Source organism: Sorex fumeus, unplaced genomic scaffold (assembly GCF_029834395.1).
Source record: "Sorex fumeus unplaced genomic scaffold, SorFum_2.1 ptg000036l, whole genome shotgun sequence".
NCBI classification, from domain to species: Eukaryota; Metazoa; Chordata; class Mammalia; order Eulipotyphla; family Soricidae; genus Sorex; species Sorex fumeus.
Genome location: NW_026606093.1, coordinates 20,052,028 through 20,071,339, shown reverse-complemented (window position 1 = coordinate 20,071,339; position 19,312 = coordinate 20,052,028). Strand labels below are relative to the sequence as shown.

At 43.0% G+C, this 19,312-nt stretch overlaps 1 protein-coding gene across 2 annotated transcripts in view; it reads right to left on the bottom strand.

Moving 5' to 3' along the window:
- Positions 1-19,312, bottom strand: part of LOC130027223 (protoheme IX farnesyltransferase, mitochondrial) — a 128,214-nt gene that overhangs the window by 2,106 nt on the left and 106,796 nt on the right. The window contains exons 5-6 of one of the 2 annotated variants that reach the window (XM_056117895.1): positions 18,776-18,855; positions 10,741-10,973 (exon numbers count right to left, since the gene is read on the bottom strand). In XM_056117895.1, the coding sequence (XP_055973870.1) occupies positions 10,741-10,973; positions 18,776-18,855 (313 nt within the window). The remainder of the gene's footprint in view (positions 1-10,740; positions 10,974-18,775; positions 18,856-19,312) is intronic. The other variant, XM_056117896.1, reaches the window with a different exon arrangement.

Genomic DNA, 19,312 nt, shown 5'->3' with positions numbered 1-19,312 from the left:
GGGAGGGCATGGGCACCAGCCCTGCCAGCTCCCCAAGACCTGCACAATGGGGGCCACACCCCCCTGTGCTATCCGCATAGACTGATGGTCCCCTAGATACTTCCAGGAGTGATCCTTGATGGTCCCCAAGGCCCCCCAAACTAATTCTCTGGAAAATGTTGTATGTTGAAGAGAGAGTGTGGTACAAGGGGCACGCTGTGTCTGGGACAATGATTTGGCTATGGCCGTGAGATGTCCCAGTATCCTGAGATCAGGAGTCTGAGGGACAGAACTTCCTCTCACCCCCTGGGGAGGGCTGTGAGCTGCTCTTCACTGTGCACCGACCCGGCCAAAGACTTTCAGATTGAGCACTTTGAATTCTGACTCATGGGTTTTAGGTAGATTTTAAGCCCATTAAATGAAGAAAGGAATCAGTGATGTTTAATTCTCAAAAAAGAAGTGAAAGAGGACTTTAAAATGGTCTGTTTGGGGTCCAGAACAATAACATAGCAGGTAGGGCACTTGCCTTACACGTGGCCAACCTGGGTTCAATCACAGGCACCCCCTATGGTCCCTGAGCCTGCCACAGTGATTCCTAAGCAGAGAGCCCGGGGAACCCCTGAGCACTGTTGGGGTGCCCCCCCCCACAAAAAAACAACCAACCAACAAACAAAAACACTAACCACCTCACAAAAACAGCCCGTTTGATTTTTTCTTTTTGGGTCACACCCAGAAATACATAAGGGTTACTCCTGGCTCTGTACGCTGAATCACTCCTAGCAGTGCTCAGGGGACCATATGGGATGCTGGGAATAGAACCTGGGTCGGCTGCATGTAAGGCAAATGCCATACCCGCTGTGCTATCGCTCCAGCCCCAGCCCTTTTGATTTTTAACCCAAGCTCTCCTATGCCATGAAGTTTCCTTCCTACAAGTTAAACAGCACACTGTTCTTTAGAGTTGGGGCTAGAGTTAGTCACGCACAAGCAGCTCAGTCGTAACTTAGGCGAAGAAAATATGGAATGTGAGTAAATAAGCAAGAAAGCCAGCGTGAAAGTGGCCAAAGCAGGCACTGGGGGGACAATGGTGGGGAGATCACACAGAGTTCTGTTAGCTTCAAGCACCTTTTTGATCTCAAAAAGATGGACAATGACCAAAAGTCACCCGAGTGAATCTAGATCACCAAGCAAATGTGCTGGAGAGGTAATGCAATAGAACAGGGAACACAAGGAGCTTCTCTAAGGAAGGGAGTCCTGAGCTGTGCTCTGCGGGATAAGGAACCCAGCCCTACGAAGCAGCAAGGGGCATGGCGCAGCCCAGGTACTCAAAGAGCATATCTTCTTTTATGTATCTTATTTTACTATGTGTATTTCTGTATCTTCTTTTAGATATATTTTGTTATATATTGCTTCATAGTTGTATGTCAAATGATTTGTATGATGATTAAAAAATACAGGCTTGTATGCTATGCAGAAGAAAAGTGCAAAGTGCAAAAGGAAAGGCTGAATAACCAGAGTAAAGCAAACAGTGAGGAACCCTATTCAAGATTCAGCTGGAGGAAGGCAGAGATCCACCCTGGGACTTGGTAGGCTACTCTAAGAACCAGTCTATACTAAAAGCAACAGGAAGTGTCACAGAGGTATCTTACCATCTTGCATAGGGGGAGGTGTTCGCAATCTGGTTAATGAAAGTACACACCCACCACGGGAGCCCAAAGTAAGTACAGAGAACAGATCAAGAGATTACAGGTGATAGTGGCTGAGGATAAGGATGGTGACTGAGACAGAAAGAAGATACACTTGCAGGGGATTTAGGAGGCAAAAAGGACAGAATGTGAGGGGAGAGGAAATTAAAAAAAAAAGAATGAAAAGGACAATCAACTCCAGTCCCTCAGGATCTATAAGAATGCCAAAACAAAGTTTGAGCTGGACTCGGGGGTGTTTACTTTGAATTGTTTTTTAAATATTCAAACAGCAAGCAGCCCATTATAAAAGGAGTCTGGGCTAGGATATGTGTCGTGGAGTACCTAAATCCACTATTGAGGAGATCAAGGTGCCCAGTAATTGCTGATTCCTGCAATTCTTACTAGAATGTGAACTTAAGGGTCTGTTCATTTTCTTTTGCATCTCTAATGAAACATTAGAGAGTAGAATACTGACGTCATAGCTTAAACTCACCCACTGGGAACCATGTTTAAAAAACTTAACTAAAAAGGTTCCCAAGATCATCAGAATTTTCTAGCACTGATTTGGTAACTGGTTCAGAAACTATTAATTCTATACCCCCCCCCCTCGCCTTCAACAACACACACTCCTCCTCCCTTTCTTCTGCTTTTGAAATGTCTTGAACACTTTGACTCAGTTTCTTGCTTTTCTGATACATGTCTCCTGGGGCGGGGGGGGCCTGTCAGACCACTGAAAGCTTACACACTCACTGTGTAATCCACCCTGGAAACCACTGGCCTCTGGAGTGCTGGGACTCTAAACCCTTTGTGGAAATGTTCAAAAATGAAAGTGGGAGTCTGGAGTTACTATTAACAGAGGGCTCACCAGGAGAGAAAAGAGTCTAAATAATTCAGAAAATGAGTCTTTAAGTCCCAGAGTGTCCCCACTGTTCACATACCAGGGAGGATCCAGAACAAAAAGACCCTCTTTTAATTTTGCTCTATATTCCTCAACAGTGCAGACTATAGTGATAGTAGGGGCAGGCTTTGAAAGTTCTTTCTTTCCCTTCAAAGAAAGAACACTTATTTTTATTCATATTGTTCTGGCCAGAAACTTACCCATTTCTGAATTATGTTTATTGGCAGCTGTAGCATATCAAGTAGATCCTGTGTGAAGGGCAGGGCATTTAAGATTGGGGTGTATGTGCTTAATTTCATATCCCCAAGTTTACTGTGGGCTCTATATGTCAATCAATTTTCTTTCAACTTTCTACTATAGGAAAAAACGTAATGCAGTCTTGATTTTGGGGTACCTATTTTAGTCATATTGCTGTCGACTTCCCCAACTACACTGAAACTCCTGTTTATGTTATATTTATATATATATATCTCAGTATAATAGTTCATATAAAGACTTCAGTTTGAAATAATGATGGTTATAATAATCGATTTGCTCGAGCAGGCCCAGTAACATCTCCATTGGAGACTTTGTTGTTACTGTGTTTAGCATATCGAATACTCTTGGTGGCTTGCCAGGCTCTGCTGTGCGGGCAAGATACTCTCGGTAGCTTGCCGGGCTCTCCGAGAGGGGCAGAGGAATTGAACTCGGGTCGGCCACGTTGGCTGTGTGCAAGGCAAACGCCCTACCGCTGTGCTATCGCTCCAGCCCGGTTATAATAATAATAATAATAAATAATAATAATAATAATAATAATAAAAGTTACTATCTTTTGGATCCATTTACTCAGTAATAGATCATGCATGTCCACCGCATTTCAGCACAACTTTGGATGCTAAATGAGTAAGGGAGCATGGCCACATACACGGAAACCTTAGGCCATACCAAGGTTCTGAACTTGTTGTTCATGAGAAAACCTATGCCAGGTCATGAGTGGTCTTATACCAGATGATAGCCCTTGGTCCAGGTCGATGCTGACCAGACTAAGATGTATCCTGTCAAGTGAAACATTAGTAACTTAGAGGACATTTTCTAACATTTCCACAGAAAATTTTCATTAGGGGAAAAAAAGTTGTCAGTTGCCGGGAACAAACAAACTTAGCAAAAATCCAGACTTGAAATCGTGAAACTATCTGGTGCAAATGTAGACTCCTTTTTGGTTTTCTCTAAAGCTCTTTTTTTATGTGCCAATCAGAATATTCTGTTTTGTTCAATGCACATTTTCAGTTTTGCTTTTACTTAAAATAACAATTAAAAAATCATTTCCATAAGAGCACCATGCTGTTTTCTGTACAGAGGAAATTGGGTATGGGTTTGATTCAGGTCCTAAATGAAAAGCTTTCGAAATCACAACATAGCCTTTAATGGATCATAATCAGAAAACTACCACCCCCACACAGTTCTACTTGAAGGGCTGCAACTACCTCTACTCGTATAAAAGATGTAAAACAAATGACTCTTTTCATCAAGATAAGGTGAACTAGAACAGGAAGAGCTGAATTAGTCCGGGGGCTATGGTAGAACTCACCTTTCTTGGGAGGTCAACACAAAGCACTCAGTTTACTGATTGAAAGCCGTACTCTTCACCTCCCCACTCCCTGCACAGTCTATTTTTATAGGATATATCTTTTGTGACACAGATATTTATTGTGTGTCCACTGTATGACAGACACAGGCTGTTCCCAAGGTCCTTTGCCAGATTTGGCAGGGAGGGAAGACAACACAAAGAGGGGATTGTAGTCCTTGAGTATTACTTTTAGATACAAGATTTGGGGGGTGGGGGAAACCCCTAGAGGAAGACCTAACTCGGCCTTGCAGAGCTCTGGGAAAACTTCCTGGAAGAAGTGATTTGTAAACTGCCATTCTGAGTTGTCAAACAGCTCTAACCTATATCTTTTCTTTTGCTTCTGACACAGTAACAGGTAGCCAGGGAACTACTGGACATAGCCAGGCTGGCTGGTTCACTGCTAGGGCTGGGAGATGCTGCTACTAATTATTTCTATATTACTCTGACCAGAGGAAAATCTTACTCCCACTTCTGCTCAGGTCGGAAATGCTCTCACCACATTGTAGACTTCCGTTACTGTGTTGGCAAAGCCAAAGAAAGTCTGCCCACTTGAACGGTTTGCCAAGAGAATGAAGAGAATAATCTTCAAATTGGAGCTCCCATCCTCTATAGATGCTTTCAAGAAAAATGCCTTTTGGAAGAGTTCAGTGGTTTCAGCTTAATTTGTCCACTGCCTCGTGGGCTTCCACTTCATCACTTTCCATGACTATCCACACTCATTCACTGCCATTCACTGTCCCCCACGTGGCCTTGACAGGGATAAAGAAACAGACCCCCCCTTTGTGCCCCCCCACGCCCCACCAAAAAAAAAAAAGAGAGAAAGAAACAGTCCCAGAGGCCTGCTGCTGGGCTGGTGGACTGCCCTTCCCATACACTAGGCTCCCGCTGAGAGCAGCCCTCAGTAGCCCCATCATTCCAGGAGGGGTACATCCGTGCTGTCAGGGCTCTATGGTCATGTAAACCTGGGTGAGCTGGGGAAGTAAAGCAAAACCCAACTCTTCGTGGCTGCAGATTTCAAAGCATTTCTTTTGAAGGTTAACAAAAAGAAGCCTGTGAAACAGATCAGCTCAACCTTGCAATAGACTTCCATGGTCCTGCAGATAAAGGGAAAAGGATGTGAGGCCAGTTTATCACATGCACAGCGAAAAAGGGAAGATCAAAAGTCCTCTAAAAGTAGGCAACAGTGCCCCGGCAAAGCGTGCTCTCCTGGGCCCTTTGGCAGTGACTTAGGCGAGATGAGGTTGTGGTGGCAGGGGTTCCCAGATGCTTTTCTTAGCTCCCTTACTGTGCACTTCCTGCCAAGAGGAATCTCCAGGGAGCTTCCAACTGACAAGCAGCATGAGAGGAAAGGAAGCCAAAAGAAGTGGCCCAGGAAAAACAATCCCACTCTCCTTTCTTCTTCTTACTATCACCTTAGAGAGAGAATTTTCCAGCATCTCTGGGTTCTTGGAAACTAGGGACAATGGCTGAGGGAAAGTCACACAGGCGGTGGGATTGGTGTAGAAACACTGACTGCCCAAAACAACTGTATGTGGACAACTCTGTAAACCTAGATGCTTAAATAAAGTTAGAAAAAAAGAGAAAAATATCTAAAAATTTCAAATGCCAGACTGGCTGCCACGCCCACTATTTGCTTCCGGGTACCATCTTAGTGCACCAAAAGCCCTGGCCCAGAGAGGACCAATTGAATCCCCAAATGGGTTAGTGCCATACAGGGATGTCTCTGGAACCCAACCATTTACAATCTAGAAATTTACATTTACAATCAAGGCTGTGTGAGCTCTCATGATATTTAAAATGAGTCATGGAAAATAAATTATCCAGCCTCTGCCCCTGGCAGGTAGGCTTGAATAGTGGTGGAAAGTTTTGAGCAAGACATAATGCCCCAAATGAGAGAGAGAACATTGGGGAAATTGTCTGCCATAGAGGCAGGGTGAGGACTAGGATGTGGGTGGTGGACAATGTGCACTGGTGGAGGGATGTTCCATCATTGTATGGCTGAATCTCAAACATGAAAGCTTTGTAACTCATGGTGATACAATTAAAAAGAAAAGCAATTTGGAGTTCATGCCCAATTCAATCAGCTTAACAAATAGCAGTGCTCCTACATTATTAAAAAAAAATTAAATACTTCTTCCTCTTAGGTCACAGTTTTGAGGGCCTTTCTGTCTTCTCCCTCCAATATTAGTTTCTTCCTGGTGGAAAGTGCATTCTGTGCCAGGGCAGAGGCTCTCCGCAGAGGCTCAGCACAGCCCTAGCAATGTATTTCTAACATCTTTCTTACTGTTTATTTATTATCTGAGGAGGTAGAGACCTCTAAATATTGTTCTGGTTTGTTAATATTAAACTGGTTTGCTAATATTCCCATGAACATGTTTCTAGCTTCTGCTGTTTAAAAATATTATTCACCTTAATCTGAAGCTCTAACACTTGTTACGGTAAAATTGCACACGAAATGAGTCCAGAAACTTATTTTCAAGCCTGATTTTTAATCTGAGGCAATGTTTTTAAAAGGAATCTTTAAAGTACTTGGGTTAATGAGTGTCTAATACTTAGTAACCCCTCAAAAAATATTTGTTGAATGAATGAGTGAATAAATTCCTTCCATTCTATTTCCTCATCCTGGAATAAAGGAGGTAAATAAAGTGAACTAGTACTTTTAAACAATACAAATAAAGTGAAAAATTTTGTAGGTTACCAGTTGAGTCTAAAAAAACTTATCCTTTTTATTTCTAAAACCATCCACCCATCCCTCAAGTGTCATTTTCTGGTAAGAGCCCATTTTTAAACCCTTATCTATAACTCAATATTGACTGATATCATGTTCAACACACAACAATATTCGAATCACAACCCTCAAGGTCAACTCTACAGGACAGTCACTGAAGCCCATTCCCTAAACTACCAAGACCTAGAATTCGCTAGAATTTACAACGAGACAAAATAGAATCTGAGTCTTGTAATGATGAATGGAATGTTTAGTTAGTCCTGGAGAAGAGTGGGTGATTTTAACCCAGAGCCTCTATGATAAACTAAACAGTCTCTAGAGATGTACGCTGTGAGGAGGCCTAATGCATGTGGCTCCAGCCTCAGCTTTGAGCAGGATGTCTGCAGCGAGGGCACTTATCCATCTAATAATACCCGGCCCCATCTCCTCCTCCACCAGTTCCCAGTAGGCCCCTTCCCAGGGCCCCAGCAGTCACTTTCCGCACAGCCTTGAGAGAATCAAACCATCACTTCCTTCCCTAAGAGTCAGCTGGCCAGACAGGGGCCAGAAAGCGGTTCCCTCCTCCTGCTGTGCTGAGTTTTACTTGGTAAGCATTTGGAATACTTTCTGTTAATAGCAGTGCAGTCAGCAATTTTTTTTTAAATAAAACAATTTAAAAGGCAAAGTAATTAAACAGAGAGAAAATCCAAGCCTAACCTTGAGTTTCAGAAAAAATGGATCCCGGTAAAATCCCATTATAATGATTACCTTTAATGATGTGACAGATACAAGAAACACCTCTGGGGAGGGGTGGAGCTGTATTTCACAATACAGCACTCTGTGAAACAAAAAGTCCACTAAGAGCTATTTGAGCTGTACACTGAGAAAGAAAAGTGAGCACAGTTTTCTGTGTAGTTATGAAATAGCAAATAGCAAGAACAATTCATATTTGTTTAGCTTTTACAGTTTTCTTAGGTTAATCTATTTAATATTTGTCATTCCCACTTCCTATCCTTCCTCAGTCCTGCAGGTTAGATTACCCAGAGCAGATTAAGCACAAGTTTTGGACCCAATCACTGGGGAATCTCAAACAATGAGAAATTATTTTTCAGAGTCTGCTAATAAAGCAAAACCAAAAGTAACTAATGAACTTATGTTGTGTTTTATGACTTTACTAAAGCACCATCTCTTTCGTGCTTGGGGCCTCTCTCTGAATATCTTAATCAGTCCTCAAAACCATCACAAAACCCATTAAAAAATACTGACAGAAGGAAGTCAATTTCATTTATTTAACTTAAATTTAAAGTCATGTATGGCCAATGGCTTCCATACTGAACAGTAAAGTTCTAGAAGGTGACAAAACTGTATACAATTTTATTCAATCTAGTTTCTAGCAACAAAAATTTTCTCATGTTCTGCCTTATTTCTATCAGTTTCTCCTGTATGAGTACCTTTACATATACCTGATGCTCACGAGTATTTGGCAACTGACTTTGGATTAATTTAGTTTGACCATCATCTGCAAAATAGAGGGCATTCACTGGAAATTCGCTGTCATTCACAGACCTACTCCCTTCAAACAGAGGTAACTGTGTTCTCCAAGGCCTTGCACTGAACTATCCTCTGCTAACTCATGTCACCTTTCCCTGAGGCTACAAAACCTGGCCCTAGCCCTGGCCCCTTTCCTGGATTCTGCAGATAGAAAAAGTAGTTTGGGGAGCCTTAATCCTTTATGCCAAATCTGAAGAAATCATACAGGGTTCTGACATACAAGCAGAGGGTTACACTGCATCAAAGGTCACTGGAAATGGGGGGTCCAAGGGCAGATGGGTCACAGCACTGTCTTGAGATGGGTGTTATAACAGGACTTCCTTTTACACTTTACCTTGACTATCCGGTGATCTCTAGAAAGGTTAGGATGGTACATGAGCCAAGAGGATACACAGGTAAGAGAATTTATGTCAAGTTCAGCTTGGCTTAGTGGCAAAACTAAGGAGTTTGACTAGAATCTTGGTGGTATGCAGATGTGAGACATGTGATAGAAACATTTCAGTTTCATTAAGGAAAACCCAAGGGATGCCCAGCCTGTACTGGCTACCTCACCTCAGCCAGGACAGTCTCATAGATAAGCCTGCACCCCTCTCCCACCACATCTGGAGGCACCAAACTGCCTCAGGGCTTATAACAGCTGGGACTGAAGAAGCAGTGCAGCGGGGAAGGCGCAGGCCTGGACGGCAGCCGAGTCAGCTCTGATGCCTGATACACACACGGTCCCGGAGCACTGACTCTCTCCCCAAGCCCGAGCTTTGTTGAGTGTGCACCAAAAACTCAAAACAACCCAAACAGGCCAGGGACAATTATGAATTGCTCAGGTTGTAAACCAATCGCATGGCCTATCTTGAGATAAATCAGTCCACCCAGGTATGGCTGAGGGATACTCAATAAGAACTCACCAAGTCACACAAATGACTCCACGGGAAGGGCCATTATCAGCCTCAGGCAGTGGTAACATAAAGGGGTAGTGGCAAAGAGGCCAAGAGCCCTTAGGAAAGTTTCCACCTCATAAGCTGGGGGTTTTGGGGGTGCCAGGGATCCAAATCTTGCTTGAGAGCCCTGGGGCCTCAACACTTTGCCAATATTGTTTCTCACATGGATGAGAATCTGGTTTGAGGTTTATCACAGAGCAATTATGTATGAACAGTTCAGAAAAGATTTGTAGATTTATGAAATGTCAGTACTCACAAGATATTAAAACTATTTAGAGGACAATCACGGTAAAGGTGTAATCACCCCTGAAATCTTGTTAAATCAGGGTGTAAGAGCATTCAAGAAGTTTCAGAAATGTGGCTTATAGGGCAATGTTATGGTCAACTGGCTTTTGATCTCGCATGTGAAAAATGTGTACTTTCATATATTGCAGGAGACCTTCTACTTCCTTCCTAAGTATTGGTCAAAAACACTAATTACTTGACTAATTAGACTGTGAAACTTCCCTTACAGATGATAAAAAAGAACTATTTTCACCCCACAAATTTAGTTGTGACATACCATCAAAAAAAGTAGGAATATTTCAATGGCTTTATTGCAGACAGCATGAACAATTTAACAATTATATAAAAGTACATTGAAGTTAATGAAAATAGTCTGTTCTTTCATAAGGATTGGGGGGGGGGCGGGCAGGAGGGGAGGTCTGAGGAACTTAGCACTGGGGGAGTGAAGGAGGAGGTTTGCCAAAGTGGGAATATCCATTACCACAGGAGTGGAAGCCAATAACCCCTTAGCCCACATAGGACACCAACATTCCAAATAGACCAGCAATCCTCATTGGATTTGTGAGTTTTAGGTTCTTTGTTTTCACTCAATCTGTTGTCACAGGCTGATGCAAATTGCTTTCATAGTCACCCTTTAATTCGATATATATATACTATTTCCGGGGCTGGAGCAATAGCACAGTGGGTAAGGCATTTGCCTTGCACGCGGCCGACCTGGGTTTGATTCCTCCATCCCTCTCGGAGAGCCTGGCAAGCTACCGAGAGTATCCTGCCTGCACAGCAGAGTCTGGCAAGCTCCCCGTGGTGTATTCGATGTGCAAAAATCAGTAACAAGTCTCGCAATGGAGACATTACTGGTGCTCGCTCAAGCAAATGGGAGGACAGTGCTACAGACAGTGCTACAGTATTTCAGAGTGCCATATCAGCACTCTGAATTTGTGGGGTGAAAATTAGTGCTACAAAAACTGAATCTAAGAACCTAGACTCTGCAACACATGTACACTAAACTGCATCAGAGGGTCAGTGGCCTATTAGTTCTAATACCTGTGCCCAGATCCGTTGAGAGAAGCCAGGACTTAACGTGGGGAGATACTCACCAGCATCCAGGCTGCCAGTAACTGCTGTCCAGCCCATGACAGGTGGGATGGCCCCAACCACAGCTCCGACCCACGTGTTGGCAATGCTGATCCTCTTCAGTGGCGTATAACAGCAAGTGTACAGAAAGATGTTGAAAGCCCCCAGGGCACCTGTGAGAGGATTCACCCCCCAGGTGAGAAGGGCAACTCCTGGAACAGCACAGCAAGTGGCAAAGGACACTGCCAGCAACGGGCTGAAAAGAGACGATACAGAGCAATTATTCCCTATGCAAACAGCATGCTGGCTGGAGCAGAGCTGAGGAAGGGGTCCTCTACCTCTAGCAGTGACCTATGAGGGAGTACTAGACTGGTATCTTTCCTATTAAAGGACATCCTTTTCATGAAGATTACAGTATGAAGGAACTGTGTTTGTTTGAACTCTGGCTGCTCCTCTTGATCTTGTCAACTGGGAATCAAGAAGTTGAGAGAGAGAGTGGAGGGGTCGGAGAGACGGTATAGCGGGTAGGGCTTTGCCTTAAGAGCAGCCATCCTGAGCTTGATCCCAAGCACCTCATACAGTCCTCAGCCCCGCCAGGACTGATTCCTGAGCACAGAGACAGGAATGCTCCTGAGAATTGCTGGGGGTGGCCCTCAAACAAACAAACTTTTAAAAAGAGAGAGTGACAGTAGAATGTTCTGGATTGTATTCCAGGTTCTGTCCCTTCTTAGTTGGATTTGTTCTTATGTGAGAGAGGTTACCAGTGAGAATCAACATTGACTGCTTTAAACATATTCTGTTTTACAGAAGTCACAGCTATAGATAAGTAAGTCAGACACAAGACCTCTGAACAAAACCTAGTATCTAATTCTAGAAATAGTTTTAACCATTTATTTATAGTTTATTTTAAAGCATTTCCTAATTGTCAATAGTGGATATCAACCGTGCAACAGAGAAAAATCTATTCCCAATTACAGACTCTACATTGGGTAGGTTTCATGCTAAGACTGAAATGCCAGGAGGCTGTCTTGCAGTGAGCGCACTTCCATTTTAGTTTTAATGCACTAACTTGTCTTATGAACACAGACTACTAAGGGCCTTATATAATGTTATATACTGTCACTGTCCTTCCGTTGTTCACTGATTTGCTTGAGCAGGCCCAGTAACGTCTCCATTTTGAGACTTGCTATTACTAAGTTTGGCATATTGAATACGTCACGGGTAGCTTACCAGGCTTTGCTGTGCGGGCGAGATATTCTCGGTAGCTTGCCGGGCTCTCCGAGAGGGGCGGAGGTATCGAACCTGGCTCGGCCGGGCTGGCTGCATGCAAGACAAACGCCCTACCTGCTGTGCTATCGCTCCAGCCCCTGTTATATAATTACATATAAATTGTCAAAACTGTATATTGGTAATGAAGATTATAAAGCTGATTCTTAATGGGCCCACTTAAAATTTTTTTTTATTCACTGTGGTTTCCAAAGTTGTTTTCAGGTAATCAATGAGTTTCAGGCATTCAATGTTCTAACTCCAGACTCAACACCAGTGTGAATGCCTCTTCATCAACACAAGGCTCCCTCCCTCTTCCCAACCTACTTTCTTATCAAACTTCCTCTATCATTTGACATTGGGTTGTTTTCATACTTTGGCTCTTGTGTACTGTAATGCAAACAGGTGATGTGTACATCTTTTTTTTTTTTAAATTAATGTCCTGGAGTATAAATGCAATGGCCACACTTTTAATTTTTTATGGGCCACATCAAGGGGTACTGACTCCTTGCTTTTTGCTCAGGATGCTAGCGTGCCCTCGGAACCCAGGAGGCCATATGTGGTGCCAGGGATGAAGGTCAGGTCAGTGCATGCAAGGCCTGCCTGCTGTACAGTTGCTCTGACTGGGTCTACTTTTTTTTTTTTTAAATGTGTAAATTATTTATTTCAAGGATTTTATATTTTGAATTGCAATTGACCATGGATAACTGGAGCCATAAGATACATAACCATGGATATAAGAACACTATAATAGGGAAATTTTATTAAAGATTTACAGATAAAGGAACTTGTTCTTTGGGTCTACTTTTTAAAAGTAGTCTTTAGAATTCTTGTAAAGGATTTTTTTTAAGTATTAAAAAATGCTTACTTACATGTTTATTTATTCTTTCTCTAGAAACAGAGTCAATTACTCTAGTTTGCTTTCTTACAGAAGCCATAATTCTGCTTCTGAGGAAATTGTCTGTGTAGCATTCAGAGATCCCACACAATTACATTCTATACAGTGCTCCCTGGGAAGCAGAGTTCCCAGTGGACAGCTTCTAGGGAGCAGAGCTACCAGTGTAGAAGAGCCCCGGTGTAGTGATCGCTAATTCCCCAAGAAACAGAAATACTGTGTGTATACTGCACACCCCTGAAATAACACTCTTCTACTCACAGGAATACAGTGTAATTTTAGCAGGTGAGAAAGCCTGTGTCTAGCAGATTCCTTCTTTAAGAAAAAATTTAACTTGCAGAAATTATAACCAGTTAGACCTCAGCAGGGCGAGCCCGTCCACTGAAAATATTAAGTCACCTCATTGCAGCACAAAAAGCAGAAGAAACCTTGCTGGACAACTCCGGGGAAATTCCACTCTGATAAATGTAAATGGGAGGGACTCTTTCCAATCCTACAGCCATGCTTCTCAGAAAAGGGAACCCAACAGCATAGCAGTTGTTTTTTGGGGCTATTTCCAGTCATGCTTGGACCTTACTCCTGGGTATGCACACAGGAATTTCTCCTTGGGGTTTCTGGAACTCCCCCAAGGAGCATATGAAATGCTGGGTATCAAAGCCTGGCTGGCCATGTGCAAGGCTAGCACCATCCCTGCTGTACAATCGCTCTAGCCCCAAGGCAGAGCAGTCTTTATAGAAAATGATACCTAGGTATATGTTATAAAAAAAACTTTTGACAGAACAATGAACCATGTCTGTCCCTCCACGAGCAGCTCTCCGGCATGGCCATGGCCCCAGACGCACACAGACCTAATTTGGAACCCAGCAGCTTTGGGCAGAAATGTGAATGGACTATGCATTAAGCTATGGCGCTGTGCCCATTCCCCCCACCCCCGCCTCGGGAGGGAAAGGGTGTCTGTCCCTTCCGCCTCCACCCCCATCCCACCCCCACTCCCCTGCAGCACAGTGGCCACTGCCTCAGAGCTTACTGGACAGCCAGGTATGAGCCAGCGGTGACAGGGCAACTGCGGCCTCATGGGATGGGGGGCAGAACCGGCACGTCCTTCCCGCCCCACTGAGGCCATGAGTTGCCCCCCACGAGCAGCTCTCCGGAACGGCCATGGCCCCAGAGGCATACAAATGAATCTCGTAACTATGAGGCTTTGGGCAGAAATCCCTCCAGACTTAATTAGTAAAATATCAGAAATCCAAAATCGCCTGGTGGCTATTGTGGCCACACAACATCATGTGGTCTTTATAACCAGCAGTGGAAAACAAATTATTTCACAATATCTTTTCAGGAAGTCTGATTGTTGGGGGAAAATTCCAAATAATAATGGTGCATCTTATGTCAAAATAATGAATGTACTCAAAGTAAAGAGAGAGTTGAGTGGAAATCATCTGCCTCACAGGCATTGGGAGGGGTGGGATGGGGGGGTATACTGGGGTTTTTGGTGGTGGAAAATATGCACTGGTGAAGGGATGCGTGTTTGATCACTGTATGACTGAGACTTAAACCTGAAAGCTTTGTAACTTTTCTCACTGTGATTCAATAAAATAAATTTAAAACAACAACAACAACAACAACAACAACAAAAACAATGAACCATCTTTGTAATATATATTCATTGTGGTCCCAGGAATTTCCATTCCTTATTCCTGGTTACTCCTTAAAATCTACCGATATCCTCAATCACATTAACTAGTCACACAGTAAAGAGGTTGGACTGGCTTAACAGCATCGGTACTTGGCTGGGATGAATTTCTCTCAACTTCTTCACAGTGACTGACCTCCTCTTTCTTTTCTCAGGGATCCAGATTCATTCTCGGCCCCAATTCCCTCAATGAATATCCTTTCCACTCACACAGTGGTGAGTGGCCTCTTTCCTTTCTGTAACTTTCTCCCATGGTTTACATTTTTTTTCCAGAGGGACCGGTCTTTCTGTGAACTTAGTCACTGCTGCGACCTCAGTGGCATTTTCCTTTGTGAGGGGTGGGGGTTGGGGGTTGACCTGGCTAATTCGGACTCAGTGAGATCCGAGGATGTTTTGGGGACCCCCAATCCCTGCCACTGCAGTCACCAGCTGGTCCAAGGCTCCTGAGACAGCCTGGCACCTACCCAAACTGCTCTAAGGATGAAGGGAGACTTTGTTTCCTTGTGGATAAGACACTGCACCCTAAGGTCCAGCCTGAGGGGCATAGAGGGTTGTCACAGCACAGCAGAGACCCTGTGTGAAGGTGACCCTTGCCATGAGGGTGAGCCCGGCCAGCAGAGTGGCAGGGAGACCTAGAGAAACACTGAGTGTGAAGGAGAATCCCCGAGGGCTTCTAGGGGGTCCCATGGGTGGCTCAGGTGAGGTAGGGAGGAGAGAGATGGTCACTTTCTCCTGACCCACCTCTGTCACCTGGGACCCAGGGTTACTGGGTACTTGTCTCCGCTTGCAGAAAGGAATTTCAGGAGTAGAAGAGCAGTGAAATTAGAGTTTTTATTTGGAGGTTTTGAAGGGAAGGAGGGAGAGAAAGTGGGAGAGTGGAGAGTAATGTGCTCAAGAGACAGCCCAGGCTTCTCCAAGGGTGGAGAGAGCCCCTACACATACATGAAAGCATGAAAGTAAGCATCTCAAGAGGGGAGATGTGGGTGACACACGTGCTCAGGCACCACATGTGCTCGGCCACGTGAGCGCAAAAAGCACGTGGGCTCGGGCAGCACATGCACCCATCTTTTACATTTTTAAAGGTAAATTCTCTACTTTTGATCTTATTTGTTCTCCTCCCTCTCCTGTGCTTTCTCTTCTCTGTACCTCCTACTTTCTGAATCCTCCAATCACTTTGGTCATGTTTCCCCCATGGTTCTACTATCCCCTCTTCAGACCTAAACACCCCAGTTAAGCAATCTATGTCTCTGTCTCTGTCAACCTTACTTTCTTCTTATTTCTCACCATCTACTGAAATGAATTTCCTTAAGGTAGTGATATACGCCATGTGACCTGGAGCATCCTAGTATTGCAGACAATATAATTTTCCAGATGAAAGATTAGGAAGATGTTCCTATGTTGTTATAGCTCAAATATGACCAGAAGGAGAATTTACATGGCTGAAAGCCTGAACATATTACAACTTGTTCTTTCAATAAGGTAGTTTATAGCATATAAGAATAGTCTCTCCCTCACCCCACTTTGGTACTCAAAAAGCTAACTTTATTTTGAATGAGAGAAATATGTGTCTCAAACATTTTTATTTTTCCTGAATTGAACCGTGTGTATGTGTGTGTGTGTGTATCTACATAAAGATTGTTGACTTCTCCAAGGTCTGTGGAAGTCAGCTGTATTCAAATTAGTGGTATGAAAAGCCCTTTTAGAACAGCGCATGAGTTTAATTTATGAAGTAGGCAATTTTACAGGGAAATATAGTTTTTGACCCTCTCTGATGGAATCACAAAAAATCATGAGCATTATTTCTGCCTAAATCAGTGTGCTCAGTTGCACAAATGAAAATTGTATGGATTGACAAGCCATGTCAAAAACTGAGGCTATTTACTCAATAGCCATGATCACTGTCAACACCTAGATACTTCAAAGTACCTATTTTCCCTCCCAAAGCGGAAAAGGCAAATTTTAGGGCTTTCTCATATTATGAGCAAAGGTGCTCTCTATAAAAACTCAGATATATATATATATGTATATATATATAATTTTTTAAATTAGTGAAACACCATGAGGTACAGTTGTGGACTTACAAACTTTTGTGCTTGGGTTTCAGTCATACAATGATTGAGTACCCAATTGATCCCCTCCACCAGTGCCCATTTTCCACCACCAATGATCCCACTAGCTTTCCCACCCCCACACCCCATCCCCCCCACCCCGCCTCTGTGGCAGGGCATTCCCTTTTGCTCCATCATTCCTCTAGGGTGTTGTAGTTTGCAATAGAGGTATTAAGTAGCCATTCTGTTTGGTCTATAGTCTACTTTCAGCACGCATCTCACATCCTGAGCGATTCCTCCAAACATCCTTTACTTGGTGTTCCCTTCTCTATCTGAGCTGCCTTTTCCCCCAACATGTGCTACCGGCTTCCAAGCCGTGGAGCAGACCTCCTGGTACTTATCTCAACTATTCTTGGGTGTTCAACTCCCATTCTGTTACTTTATATCCCCAACTGAGTGCAGTCTTTCTATGTCTGTCCCTCTCTTTCTGGCTCATTTCAATTAGCATGATACATTCCATGTAGAACCACTTGTATGTAAATTTCATGACTTCATCTTTTCTGACATGCTGCACAGAATTCCATTGTGTTGATGTACCAAAGTTTCTTTAACCAGTCATCTGTTCTCGGGCACTTGGGTTTTTTCCAAATTTTGCTATTGTGAACAGTGCAGCAATGAACATAGAAGTGCAGATGTCATTTTGACTGTACTTTTTTGCCAATCTGGGTTATATTCCCAGTATTGCTGGGCCAAATGGGAGCTCAATTTCTAATTTTTTGAGAATTGTCCATACTAAAACTCGGATATTTTAATTTTCTTGTACTACATTTTTTTTGGTGAAACTTAAGATTGTAAAACAAATGTATGTGCATTTCAGCAAACCTGAAACTATAAAAAAGTCTCACAAAATATTTAAAATTATTTAGAGAAACACTAGTTTCTAATTTGTAACCTTTTTACAATGATGTATCTATTACAATAAGTGAGAAAAATTTTGAGTTTACTCTATTTCAATATACTATTAATAATATCTGTATGCCATTAAGAATTATTTTATATCACTTTCATTAATAAGCACACAGTTATCTACTCTGTGAATACACAATTAATCCAATCTATATATTCTTTTGGGATAGCTGATATTTTTACCCTTTTTCTAAAAACAAATATTAGAATGTGTTGTTGTGATGAATACATTACAGGCTATTATTATTTTGGTTTTTGGGCCATACCCAGAGGTGCACAAGGCTTACTCCTGGCTCTGTGCTCAGGGATCAATCGCAGCGGTGCTCAGGGGACCATATAGGGTACCAGAGATCAAATCCATGTTGGCAAGTGCCCTACCAGCTGTACTACTGCTCTCGCTCTGTTATAGAATAACTGTTCACCATTTTGATTAGGATAAATTCTGAAGATAAACCAGATATGAGACCCGATGCTAAAAGAGATATGCACATTTTAGAGGATCTCTTGCCAGTCTGTACTCAAGAGGGTTTATACTAGTTTACATTCCCACTAGTAATGTTTGAGAGTCTATTTAGAAAATCTGTGCCGACAGTTGGTATGGCATTAACAATAAAGCAAAACAAAAAATGCCGACAATTGGTATGGCATTAACAACAAAGCAAAACAAAAAATAACAATGCGAAACAAGTTTATTGTTTATCCCCATCCATTTGACAGATGAGAAACTCAGACTCAGTGCAAGAGTGAGCGCAAACTGAGTAACTTAGAACTAGGACCCGTCTGGACTCAGATCTATTTGCTGGTGCAGGCATGTAATGTGGAGTTCTCTGTCGAGTGTGTGAGGCATGCTGGTATAATCTGATTTACTGACTTCTTGGATATGCTGAGAGTCTTAAAGCTCCTTCAGTTTACCCCATTGTGAAACTAGCCTAGCTTTCTATTGCATTATCTGAGATGAAAACCATCAAGAACGTATGATATGATGCTTTTATATTAGATGCAGGCTCTGTCATGGGTGCAGTTATCCTACAGTGGAAAACAAGTAGGCACTGAGTGTGGTACAAGAGAGCAAACAGAACATCTTCGGAACATTCATCTCAAGTGGGGCTGTCAGGAGAGTCACAGTGGGTTTCAAGAAGTAAGACTGAATGCAAGAATGGGTGCTGGAGGAGAAAAATCATTACATGTACTTTTCAGGAAGATTGACAGGAAAGAAGTCTTTCATTTTGGCCAGCAGTGAGGGATATTCATTCACTTCCAGGAAAAACAACTGTGAGCATACCACCACAATTGTTACCAAATGTTCAACTAAGAAACAGGAACAAGAAAGAAACAGGTGGCTCATGAGTTTTATCAACCATCCAGATATTATGAAAGATAGTACTGGGAGAAAGGGCTGGGCAGGGTACAGGCACTCCCAGTCACAGACTGGTACATTGGCATCATGGTTTGCATATTTAGCCCTATTATTCTGAATCTAACTCTGTCAGTTTGTATTTTTTGTTTACTGACTTAACAAAACACCAAATTTGTCACATTCTATGTATTTTTTTTATGTTATGCGAAGCTTGCATAAATTCTGAACCTTTATAGCACAGTGGTATGGCATTTGCCTTGTGCGTAGTCAGCCAGGCCAAGCCGGGTTGGATTCCTCTGCCCCTCTCGGAGAGCCCGGCAAGCTACTGAGGGTATCTCGCCTGCACGGCAAAGCCTGGCAAGCTACCCAT